This window comes from Natator depressus, chromosome 6 (genome assembly GCF_965152275.1).
Source record: "Natator depressus isolate rNatDep1 chromosome 6, rNatDep2.hap1, whole genome shotgun sequence".
In the NCBI taxonomy this organism is placed as follows: domain Eukaryota; kingdom Metazoa; phylum Chordata; order Testudines; family Cheloniidae; genus Natator; species Natator depressus.
The window spans coordinates 12,038,743-12,050,502 of record NC_134239.1 but is presented as its reverse complement, the minus strand read 5'-3'; the positions used below and the strand labels follow the sequence as shown (position 1 = coordinate 12,050,502).

General features: G+C 51.6%; 1 protein-coding gene across 2 annotated transcripts; it reads right to left on the bottom strand.

Annotated features, from left to right (window-relative positions):
• Positions 1 to 681: 681 nt before the first annotated feature.
• LOC141988626 (uncharacterized) lies at positions 682 to 3,930 on the bottom strand. 2 transcript variants are annotated; one of them, XM_074954469.1, is made up of 3 exons: positions 3,741 to 3,930; positions 3,123 to 3,256; positions 682 to 1,888 (listed from the first exon to the last, which is right to left on the bottom strand). In XM_074954469.1, exon 3 carries the CDS (start codon positions 1,878 to 1,880, stop codon positions 747 to 749), a length of 1,134 nt encoding a protein of 377 aa, XP_074810570.1. In that variant the 5' UTR covers positions 1,881 to 1,888; positions 3,123 to 3,256; positions 3,741 to 3,930; the 3' UTR covers positions 682 to 746. The 2 variants fall into 2 exon arrangements, with proteins under 2 accessions (XP_074810570.1, XP_074810569.1); XM_074954468.1 differs by having other exon boundaries at positions 3,167 to 3,256.
• Positions 3,931 to 11,760: the final 7,830 nt, after the last annotated feature.

Below are 11,760 nucleotides of genomic sequence, written 5' to 3'. Positions count from 1 at the left end.
AGGTCTGGCCTGCATTCCTTGGTCCTAGAAAGATGACCTTGCATTTGGCTGTATTAAAAAGCACCGTGTTCGAATGATCTCAACTGACCCCAATTGCTCATACACTTTAAGGCCACAAGGGACCATCATGATCGTTTAGTCTGACCTCCTCCACGTCGCAGGCCACAGAACCGCCCCCACCCACTCCTGTAACAGGCCCATAACCGCTGGCTGAGTTACTGAAGTTCTCAAATTACGATTTAAAGACTTCAAGTTACAGGGAATCCACCATTTACTCTAGTTCAAACCTACAAGTGACTCATGCCCCATGCTGCAGAGGAAGGAGAAAAACACCCAGGGTCTCTGCCAATCTGACCCGGGGGGAAATTCCCTCGTGACCCCAAATATGGCAAAAAGTTAGACCCTGAGCATAGGGGTGCAATCCATGAGCCAGCTCTGCCCCCATTGTTATTCCCCACCCACTCACTTTCATGCCACTGCCAAGCTTTGCCCTGATGTGTGTAATACTCTCCAGGGATGCCAAGCAGACTCCACGCTTTACTTCACTTGACCCTCCTGCCCCTGCACCCAGCTCCTTCCCATCCTAGTCCCCAGCCCCACCCCCAAGCTCTCCATCTAGGTGCTAGGTCCCTCCCCCAGAACCCATCCCCAGCTTCCCAGCACCCACCCCAATCTGACCCCTGTCCTCTGCTCCACTCGATCTCCAAGCCGGCCCCTGACCCCCAAGGGTGAGCCGTGGCCAATCCCTAGCCCATGTGAGTCCTCTGGTGTCTGATCAGGGCTGAACTCTGGCGGAAGTCCTTCCCGCACTGGGTGCATTTGAAAGGCTTCTCCCCTGTGTGGGTCCTCAGATGGGCGCTGAGGGCCGAACTGTGCAGGAAGCTTTTCCCACACTGGCAGCAGCTGTGCGATCTCTGCTGGCTGTGAGTCCTCTGGTGCCTGCCGAGGGCAGCACGGAGCCGGAAGGCTTTCCCGCAAGCTGCGCACCGGTGTGGCATCTTCTCCCCATGGGCGCTGCTCTGGTGGTTCAGGAGTTCAGCGCTGGCACTGAAGCCAGCCCCACAGTCAGGGCACTTGTGGGCTGCAACCCCAGCGTCGTGGCCCCTCCGGTGGGCGAGGAGATCGGAGCTGACGCTGAAGGCCTTGCCACACTGTCCGCACTTGTAGGGCTTGTCTCCGGCGTGGAGCCGCTGGTGGATGAGGAAGCCCGAGTTCTGGGTGAAGCCTTTGCCGCATTGGTGGCAGCGGTAGGGCTTCTCACCCGTGTGGGTGCGCCAGTGCACCGTCAGGGTGGAGCTCATGCCAAAGCGCTTGCCGCACACAGTGCACTGGTAGGGGCGCTCCCCGGTATGGGTGCGGCGGTGGGCCACCAGGTCGGAGCGCTGGGTGAAGGCCTTGCCACAGTCGGGGCAGGGGAAGGGGCGCTCACCGGTGTGGATGCGCCTGTGCGTGGCGATGTGGGAGCGCCGGGCAAAGCCTTTCCCGCACTGGGGGCAGCGGTGGGGCTTGTGGCCGGCGTGACCGCGCAGGTGAGCGGCCAGGTTGGAGGAGTCAGTGAAACCGCGGCCGCAGTCTGGGCAGCGGTAGGGGCGTTCGCCGGTGTGGGTGCCCTGGTGCTTCACTAGGTTGGAGCTGCGGCTGAAGCTCTTGCCACACTCACCGCACTGGAACGGCCGCTCCCCGGTGTGCGTGCGCCGGTGCTGCGCCAGGTGTGAGCTCCAGACAAAGCTCTTCCCGCACTCAGGGCATGTCTTCCGCTCCGCGCTCCCTTCACCCTGTGTTCCATCCGGCTGAGCCTCGGCCCCAGGCTGGCCCTCGGACTCCTCGCCCGACAATGCTTCATCCTGCCACGGACTCCCCTCTTCGTCCCTGTGCAGCATCTCAGCACCTATGGGAAGGAAATGGGAGACAATGAACAGCTGGGAAAGGGGAATCCTGGGAGAGAGAGAGAGATCAGTGACTGAGATCAGGGCCTCGTCATGCTGGGCGCTGCACAGACACACAGCGACTGGGATCAGGGCCCTGTAGCGCTGGACACTGAACAGACACACCGTGACCATAAAAACCATAAAAGATTAGGAGAAAGGTAACCTCAGAGAGCACAACTGGAAAAGGTGGGATCTTTAAAATACAAAGGCAAAGCAAGATCTGCTGGCTGGGAGCAGAAGGGAGACAAATGGAGGCTGGGAATTGGGGGCCAGTGTTTATCTGGGAGGGGAATGAACCATTGGGAGAGCTCCCCTTAGGATGGGGTGAATTCTCCATCCCTGGGAGTCTGTCAGTGGAGATGGGGCGTCTCTCTCTCAAAGCTCCGCTCTAGGTCAGCCAGGAGTTACTGGGCCAGAGGCAGGAATCGGTGGGGGAGATTCCTGGCCTGGGTTAGGCAGGAGGCCGGGCTGGATGGGCACGATGGGCTCTGCTGTCTCTGACATCTATGAAATTCTAAGACATTACGACATAGAAAGGGCCAGATTCTGTCCTCATTACCAACTTCCTGCCACTAGAACTGCTAGTGAGATTAAACAGGGCAGGAGCGAAATCTCTCCTCCTGTGTAGTCTTTGCTCTCCACTCTCCGCAGAAGGATGGGAGGCAAAGGGCCAGAGCTGCTGTCAGAAATTAGTCAAGGTCAGTGCAAATCATGCATGCCATGGCCAGGAGGGCTTAATGCGGCTATTACCATGAAAAACTAGTTCCACCACAAAAATGTTCCTTTCGCGGCTTCCAGCCTGAAGCATTTTTCATCGCTTCAAAATTCTTGGACCCAGATTTCCATCACGGTCACTAGCTACTTCTTTCACCCACTGAAAACCTGGGTGTTTCACCCACATAAAATTCTCTGGGGCCTGACAACCCGCTTCCCAGGCAATATTGGCTGTGGGCAGTGGACTTTTTGAAAGAGGACATCGCCTGGTACTTCGCAAAAACCAATGCATTTCAAGAGCGTTGTTAATCCCCCCCCCCCCCCAAAAAAAAAAAAACAAAACCCATTAAGAAGCTATGAGAAAACCCCTTATTTGGAAACCAAGATCTATGGCATGCTATGGAATGAACCGGGATGGGACAGAACTGGGGCTGTGGCAGGGAGCGGGGGAGCTCACCCCAGCCCCACTGGGATATTTACCTGGCTCAGAGATGGTCTCTGAGCGCCTTTAATGCATCCCTCACCTCTATGGATGCCTTGTGGCCCATCCGTGTCCTCAGAGCCCTGGAGATCTGGGATGCAGGGTGCTTCCATGGGAATCAGGAATCCTGCCCCTGTGAGGAAGAGCAGGGCAAGCGGGAGATTTTCTCCAGGAGCTGAAATTGGTCAACTACTGAAAGTTCTGAGAAAAAACTCCTCTTGAGTTATTTTGCCAACCAGGAAGGGGAGGAGGGGGAGGAAAACTGACACAAAAACAGTTTCTTTTCTTTCCAAAATTTCCATGAAAAACAGCCCCCTAAATTGCAGCCAGCTCTAGTGACTAGGCAGCAAACAGTGAGCAGAAAAAGCTCCTCCCAGCTTCAGGGATGATCTGTGGTTTAGGGCTCCAGGTCACATGTACAGCAAGGAGTGGGGTCTGCACAGGCTCCGGGGAACGAGTCCACACACCTGCTTGGCATGTCTCTCACAATCACCGAGCAAGAGCATCCCAGAGGGTGACTAGATAAACCTCACTGGAGCAGAGAGAAGCACAACCACTATGAAGGGCTGCCTAAGGCAAGCACTGACCCCCAGCTGCTATCCCCACCTCTAACCTACCAGACCCCACTCCCCAGCCAGAGCCGGGGACAGAACCCAGGAGTCCTGAGTCCCAGCACCCGCTGGCTGACGCACTCTCCCAGGCACCAGGGGATGCTCAGAGCTGGTTCCCGGGCCCCCATGGCCCCAGGGCGTAGTGCTGCATGGAGGGAGAAACGAGGCACAACGGGGACTGGGGACTAAGACAGGAGCTGCACAACCAGGAAGTGCTGAAGAGATTGAGAGAGAGAAAAACACGAGCTTTGCCTCCCAGAGCCAGAGCCATCTAGTGGCTCCAGCCCCAGAACCGCATCCCCAGACAGACAGGGGCATGCAGACCCAGACAGACACAGGGCTGAATAATATGGAGGTAGTCAGAGAGCTAGGTACTGCTTTGGGATGCTTTGCAGTCCCACTCCCTGGACTTTGGGGCTAAGAAGATTAGCAGCAAAATTTCCCACCGTGTTTAAATTGGCACCATTAGGTTTCACAATCAACAGACCCCCGCCTCCGCCCCCCCGAGATGAACAGACACTTTTCAGCCCTCGCAGAGCGATGGGCTCAGACTCTCAGCAGACGCAGGCAGCTGTCACTGCCATGGCTAAACCACAGTTCATATTCCAAACGTTTCTTTCGGAGCCCTAACCGCTAGGGACTGCATGTCCGTGTTAAAGGACGCTGAGCTGCTGAATCAAAGTGGGGTGGCTTCTACTGCAGCTACCGAGCCAGGCCATCACAGAATACAATGAGATGTGGCACTGAATAGAACCCAGGAGTCCAGACTCCCGGCCCCTCCCTCTGCGCTACCCCACCCCCTGCCCTGGCTTGCAGAGCTCACAAGCCCTGTACATGTACGTGCACGGGTCTCACTCTACTACCTAGCTATGCAGAGCATCAGCCCCGTGCAGCTCGTTCCTCAGCCCAGGGACAGGTGCCTCTCTCCTGCCGCTAGCAGCCCAGGGCTCTAAGTGTGCTGGTGATGGCACCAGAGGGGTGTTTACACCAATGGTCCCAGCTCAGGAAGGGCCATTTCCATTGGGTTGCCAAGGGAGCTAACATAGAATCATAGAATCTCAGGGTTGCAAGGGACCTCAGGAGATCATCTAGTCCAACCCCCTGCTCAAAGCAGGACCAAGCCCCAATTTTTGCCCCAGATCCCTAAGTGGCCCCCTCCAGGATTGAACTCACAACCCTGGGTTTAGCAAGCCAATGCTCAAACCACTGAACTATCCCTCCACCAGGAGTTATTACCTAGCCCCCCCCCACCCCCCCGTTGCCAGGGGCTGTACAGACACAGAACAGAGACAGGCCAAGCCCCGAAGAGCTTGAAAATCTCATTGTTTTTGCACAGAGGTATTCATACATATAACGGGCAGCAGGACCCATTGTGCCCATCCAGCCCGGCCTCTTGCCTAACCCAGGCCAGAGAATCTCCCCCAGTGATTCCTGCCTCCAGACCAGTAACTCCTGACTGAGCTAGAGCAGGGCTTTGAGAGAGAGACGCCCCATCTCCACTGACAGACTCCCAGGGAGGGAGAATCCACCCCTTCCCTCAGGGAGCTGATCCTGTTCCAGTGGTGAATTCCCCTCCCTGGTAAACCCTTATTCGCAGCCTGAATCTGTCCCCCTTCATTCAGGGAGGTGGTGTTCCTACCCAGACAGGGAAACTCCTTCCGTTATCATATGCTCCGCCTTCACTAGGGGACTGGGCCGGGATATCTAGGCTGGCACAGGCTTGGTAGTATAGACATAGCCTCAGCCTAGCACGATTTATAACTGGAAACTGCTCCCCTACTGCAAAAGTTACAGTGAGAAACCCTGAATGTACGTCTACACTGCAGGCGCTCCAGAGGTGCAGGTGCAGTGCTGTAGTGTCGACACGTAGTGTAGCAATGGATTGGGTTTTCCCATCACTGTAGTAAATCTACTCCCTCGAGAGGCAGCAGCTAGGTCAACGGAAGAATCTTGAGTGGACCGAGCTGCTTTTACAGTGGGGGTTAGTTCAATCTCACGGCATCACATTGAGCATGACATTTTTCACAGCCGTGAATGATGAATCTAGGTCAGGGGTGGGCAAACTTTTTGGCCCAAGGGCCAAGTCGGCGTGCAAAACTCTATGGAGGGCCGGGTAGGGAAGGCTGTGCCTCCCCAAACAGCCTGACCCCCGCCCCCATCCAAACCCTCCCACTTCCTGCCCCTCTGAACTCCTGCCCCATCCAACCCCCCCTGCTCCTTGTCCCCTGACCGCCCCCTCCCAGGACCCCCGCCCCTAACCGCCCCCCCAGGATGCCACCCCCATCCAACCCCCCCTACTCCTTGTCCCCTGACCACCCCCTCCCGGGACCCCCACCCCTAACTGCCCCCCGGGACTCCACCCCCCTATCCAGCCCCCCCAGCTCCCTGTCCCCTGACCGTCCCGACCCCTATCCACACCCCCACCCCCAGACAGGCCCCCCAGGACTCCCACACCTAACCAACCCCCCTGCTCCCCATCCCCTGACCGCCCCCCAGGACCACCTGCCCCTTATCCAAGGCCCCGGCCCCCTTACCATGCTGCTCAGAGCAGCATGTCTGGCAGCCGTGCCACCCGGGCTGGAGCCAGACACACTGCCGCGCTGCCCTGTATGAATGCGCAGCCCTGTCACCCAGAGTGCTGCCCGTGTGGCAGCATGGCTGCGGGGGAGGGGGGACAGCAGGGGAGGGGCCAGGAGCTAGCCTCCCCGGCCGGGAGCTCAGGGGCCGGGCAGGACGGTCTGAGGGTGGATGTGGCCCGCAGGCCGTAGTGTGCCCACCTCCCTTGGTGTTCACACCTCAGCTGCTAGAAGAGGGCCTCATCCTCCCTGATTAAACTAACCTTGTTATCCCTAGCCTGATTCTTGCTTGCACATTTATACCTGCCTCTGGAAATTTCCACTACATGCATCTGACGAAGTGGGTATTCACCCACGAAATCTTATGCTCCAATACGTCTGTTAGTCTATAAGGTGCCACAGGACTCTTTACCACTTAAATAGTCATAATAAATCATGGGGAAATAAGACAAGTGATAAAAATGGTGTATGCTTAGATTGATTAAAATGCTCTAGTGGCTTTAAAAGATGGCACCTTAACTAGATTTAATGCAGCAGAGGGTAGTTTTTCCTGCTTAGACCTGGGAATTATAACAGCAGATATTGCAAGTAGATGCAACTGGAAAATATATAAGGAAGAAGGAATAGGGTATGATAATTTCCCGATAGTACTTTTACTACTTTTAAGGGCAAGATAAGGTTGAAGGTCATGGAAAATTAAGAAAGCTAACCGGGAGATATTTTCAAGTAAATGTATTGAATTTGTGAATAATAATTGTGTGAGTGATGAGACAGAGAATTTCAATGATTATGTAATAAAGGGATAAGCAGCAGCAGCCACTGTAGCCATACGTAGGATACTGAAGTCCCCCAAAAATAAAGACTCACTTCTATGGTGGAATGAGGAGTGCAAAATGGCAGTTAAAAATAAGAACAAAGACAATAAAAAAAGCAAAAAATACAATGAATAGTGACGTTTTAAAGAAGTCAGGCAGTAGCACAAAGAATTATAAAAAAAAATCAAAGAAGGAGCATTGGAGAAAGTACTGTGGGCAGATAAACAAAGATACCAAGACATCCGAAAAATACAGGCAAATTAGAAGAAATATTGGAATTCAGACTAAGACTTCCCAGGTCTTATTGGGACTAACAACATAGTAAGAAATTCTGATAATGAGAAAGCAGAAGTTTTAGCAGACACTTTCTGAGGGGTCAATAATGATGAAAACCCAAGAGAAGTTTTCCTTCAGATTAAAAAACAATTCATTGGGGAGAGTCACGATCCATTATGTAACTGGGGTAAACATGAGGCTACTATACTGAATGAATGGTTTTGTTTGTGAGAACTTGAGAAATCTACTGATATCAGCAAGAATACATCCCCAGGTAAAGATAATAAATGTAACATAACGTTTAAATATCTCTCTGACAGCAGTTTGAGAGTTATCTTGCAATTATTTAACACTCTGTGGGAAAAAGGAGTGATACCAGACCAATAAAACTGAATCATGGAGTAGTAATTCCAATATGAGAACCAGGCAAACTGTTCGCCTAAGTGGATGCCTATAGACCACTTGCCCCCACGTTATGGCGAGAACGGTTAATGACAGATTGGCTGCCTATTTGGAAAACAATGGCATTACAGATAATGTGCAGAGTGGTTTTAGGAGAGGCAGATGCACCATTGTTCACATTGCTAAATTAGAAACTAAGATACAAAAACCTATGAGGTGCAAGGGTTTCATGACAGCTGTCTTTCTAGGTATTGAAAAGACGTATGACCTGCTATGGAGGGAAGGCTTATTGTACAAAGTAGGTGCACTACGGATAAGGGGAAGAATGTAGGGGTAGATTAGAGAATTATTGAGTAAAAGGACCAGGCAGAGTTGGGAAAGTTATGTTGAATACGTACAATATTAAAAATGGAACACCAAAGGGAAGTGTTATCAACCCAACCTTATTTAATATTATGATACTGTAAATGATCTCCCAACACAAATAAGTGCTGGGGCAGGTGTCATTCTATTCAGAGATGACTGTGCTCTGTGCATGAGGAGCAGGATTACTGAGGTGGCAGAAAAGAGAATCAACAACGTGTTAGGAGAGACCTCTGGCTGGGGATATACGTGGGGCTTCACGTTCTCCATTGCTAAAACCAAAGAGCTGGTCTTTACAGAAAAAAAAAGTTGCAAAGGAATGTAAACTGTATCTGTATGTAGAACAAACAGATATAGTTACAATGTTCAAATTCTTAGTGTTAATATTTGATACTAAATTACTTTAGAAAGGTCATAAAACCCTATGTTAAAGATCAATGTGCAGGAAGGATTAACCTGCTTAAAAGTCTTGCTGGAGAGCAGATAAGAAAACAATGCTGATGGCCTACGGGGCTTTAATCAGACCAGTTACTGACTTGGCTGCCAAACTTTTGGGTCAGCATCAAAATCAGAATTTAAAAAATTAGATTTAATACAAGCCCAGGCACTATGAATTGCAAGCAGTGCATTTATTACAACACCTGTGCGCACTACAGATAGCTTCCAGTGAAATGCCAGCTACACTACAAATGAAACTACTGGCCCTAACTTTCTGGGCCAAAGTTAATGGGAACTGCAATGATGAAAGTACCAAGCAAAATATGAGGCTTGTTGGGAATCTGATAGGTAAACTATATAGCACTGTGGTGGGGCGGTTGCCCCACACAGGGAGAAGAAGGGGTTAAAAGCAGCACCAAGGAGGCTGCGCAGAACCCACTAATTAGGAAAGGGCTTATTGAGACCACCAATAGAGGGAAGGCTTGCTGGAGCAGCCAATCAAGGCCGGCGAGGGCCATATATAAAGGACTGTTCTGCAGAGCAGAGGGCAGTCTCTCCCTGGAAGGCAAGGATGGAGGGCTGGGCCCCAGGCCCCGGGCCCCAAGCCCAAGGGAAATAGGCAGCAGGTTGGAGAGCACAGTAGGTGGCTGCTGGCTATAGGATCCCAGGGTCGGGACCCAGAGTAGCGGGCAGGCCTGGGTCCCGTCCCCCACCCCGCACTCCACTTGCCAATGAAGAGAGTGGCTAGTATCCAGACTGCAGTTTGCCCCTGAGACAACGGGCTGAACCTTGGACTGCAGCTGGCCATTGAGGCAAGTGGCGGGACTAAGGACTGCTGGTCCCCTGGAAGGGGGGAGATACTGGGGTGGGGCTGGAGCTGGTGCAGCTGGAGGACCGTGCCTAGAAGAGGACGCTGCAGTTCGGGGAGCGACGCAGGTCCAAAGAGTGGAGACAGCAGTGATGGTAGGCATGACACCACTAGCTGAAGGCAGACTGGAAGGGCCAAGAGCTAATTCCCAGGATGGCCAGCAGGAGGCACTGCAGTGGTGAATCGCACACCGTAACAAACACACGATGTTAGAACTCCACATGCAGGAGTTGAAAGACAAGGGAAAACCTGAATGAAGTCAAAACTTTTAGTCATGGGAAAATTAGTTAGGGATGGAAAGTCGCATGCCCAAATGTGGATTTAGATTTATTTTATAAATTTGAGGGTAAAAAAGAGACAGTAGGTATTGAAAATGAAGTGTACCAGTCTATAGATGAGGAGTGGAGTCAGTTTTGTCAAATATATTGTAACCGTTCTGCCAGGTGGAGCCAGCAGCAACCAGGGCCAGGTTCAATATCTAGGGGTTCTTTTCCATCAATACAACATAGAACTGGCTCAAGCTCCCACCCAGTAAGCTGGGAAAATTATACACCACCCCTGGGTGCCTCTGAGAGGAATACTTCCCCTCTCACAAGCACAGAGTCTGAGTGTAGAAAATAAACTTTTAATAAAAGGAGGGGAGTGACTTAGCATTAATTTGGAAAAACACCGCACACAGGGTTCATAAACATAAACCATGAGTAAAAGACCCACCCTCAAGTAAGTTGGGCAGTGCTCTTTCCCCCTTAGGTTCTTAAATCCGGCAACCCAAAAGTTTCTTTAACATGCCTGTCCCTTCTCTGCACCCCACTCACAGTTGCTGTCCTTGGTCAGTGCAGACCTAGAGTTCAGAAGTGCATCTGTAGAGTTCACCTCCCACCCTGGTTGGAGGAGGGAGTAAAGAGGCACCTCACTCACTCCACTGCTTGGACACTCGCTCGCTGCCCCTCTCTCTAGGGCCCTGCTGGCCCCTCGCTGTGCCTCTCTGCCTGCTGGCCACTCACTCTGCTGCCTGGCCACCCTGCCAGCCACTGCTCCTCACACCTGGCTACCCCGCCAGCCCTGATTCCTCTCCACTGGCCATCCCACCAGCCACGAGCTGCCTCACGAGCTGATTGTCAGTCACCTTCTGCTGCCACTAGCCTCTCTCCTGTGACCTCTGCACATTAGTCTCTTAGTAATTTTTAGCTCTTTGCAGGCTGCACAGAAACACTGCCCCATCTCAAGTGATTTCAGCTCTAGTGAGTTTTAGCTCTTAGGAGGCTGGGCAGAAACACAGTCCTACCACAACTAATTTCAGCTCTGATTGAGCATTTAAAATAACAAAGAGGCTCCTAATAAACCCTATTTAGCCCTTTCTTTGAAGAGCGGAGGGGAAGAAGCTAAACTAGTACAGGAAGGACTCTTGGGGAAGGGGCCACATCTCCTGGATGAAATACCCATCCGCACCCTTTTTACTTCTACAGGGCTCCGGCATTTGAGCCCCTGGCTTAACAAGGTCCTTTCAGCTGAGGGTGACCCCCCCTCACTTGGGACACATTAGGTACAGTTCTGCACCCCTTTATTCACAATAATGCCAACATTGGTAACAGCATTTCACTACCGCTGTATTCAGTACTAAGGTGATTTGTAACCCAACACCAGCCAAACAGGGTGGTGTTTATGTGACCATCGTTTATTATTGATCACTCTGAGAACACACTGCTCTATCTGCTGGATATCTAAGCAGAGTAGGTGTGTTCATGTAAATACAGTTTGCTCTTGAAGTCTCTCCCCATCTCAGGTAGCTGTCAGGGAAGAATTCAGTAGACGTATATACAGTATAGAAGTCTCTCCCCATCTCAGGTAGCTGTCAGGGAAGAATTCAGTAGACGTATATACAGTATAGAAGTCTCTCCCCATCTCAGGTAGCTGTCAGGGAAGAATTCAGTAGACGTATATACAGGTGGGTCCAAAAAAGAAAAAAAAAACAGGAATAGTAGGGATGGCGTATTGTATACCAAAATTGGGAATTAGTGCATCCAAAAGAATCTCTGATTATGTAGCAGTCACGACAGCTGAACCAGTAGCAATAATGCTAGCATTAAACTGGATCTTGGACGTATGCCCAGCAGCAGCAGCAGTCATATTTTTGGATTCAATCTCAGGCATTATGGGGATAAAAAAAGGGAATCTCAATATGTAGAAGTGATTTAATCAACAAAGTTATATTTTCTAACAACAGAGTTACGACAGATGGGGATACAGGCAGCATTAGCTTGGATCCCAGTGTTTATTGGGATAACAGG

Bases quoted from the DNA above. Each gene is read 5' to 3' on its own strand.
- LOC141988626 (XM_074954468.1), bottom strand. From the start codon at position 3,236: ATGGAAGCACCCTGCATCCCAGATCTCCAGGGCTCTGAGGACACGGAT. The intron at 1,889-3,166 runs GTGAGGGATGCA...TCCTTCCCATAG, and splicing joins GCCACAAGGCATCCATAGAG to GTGCTGAGATGCTGCACAGG.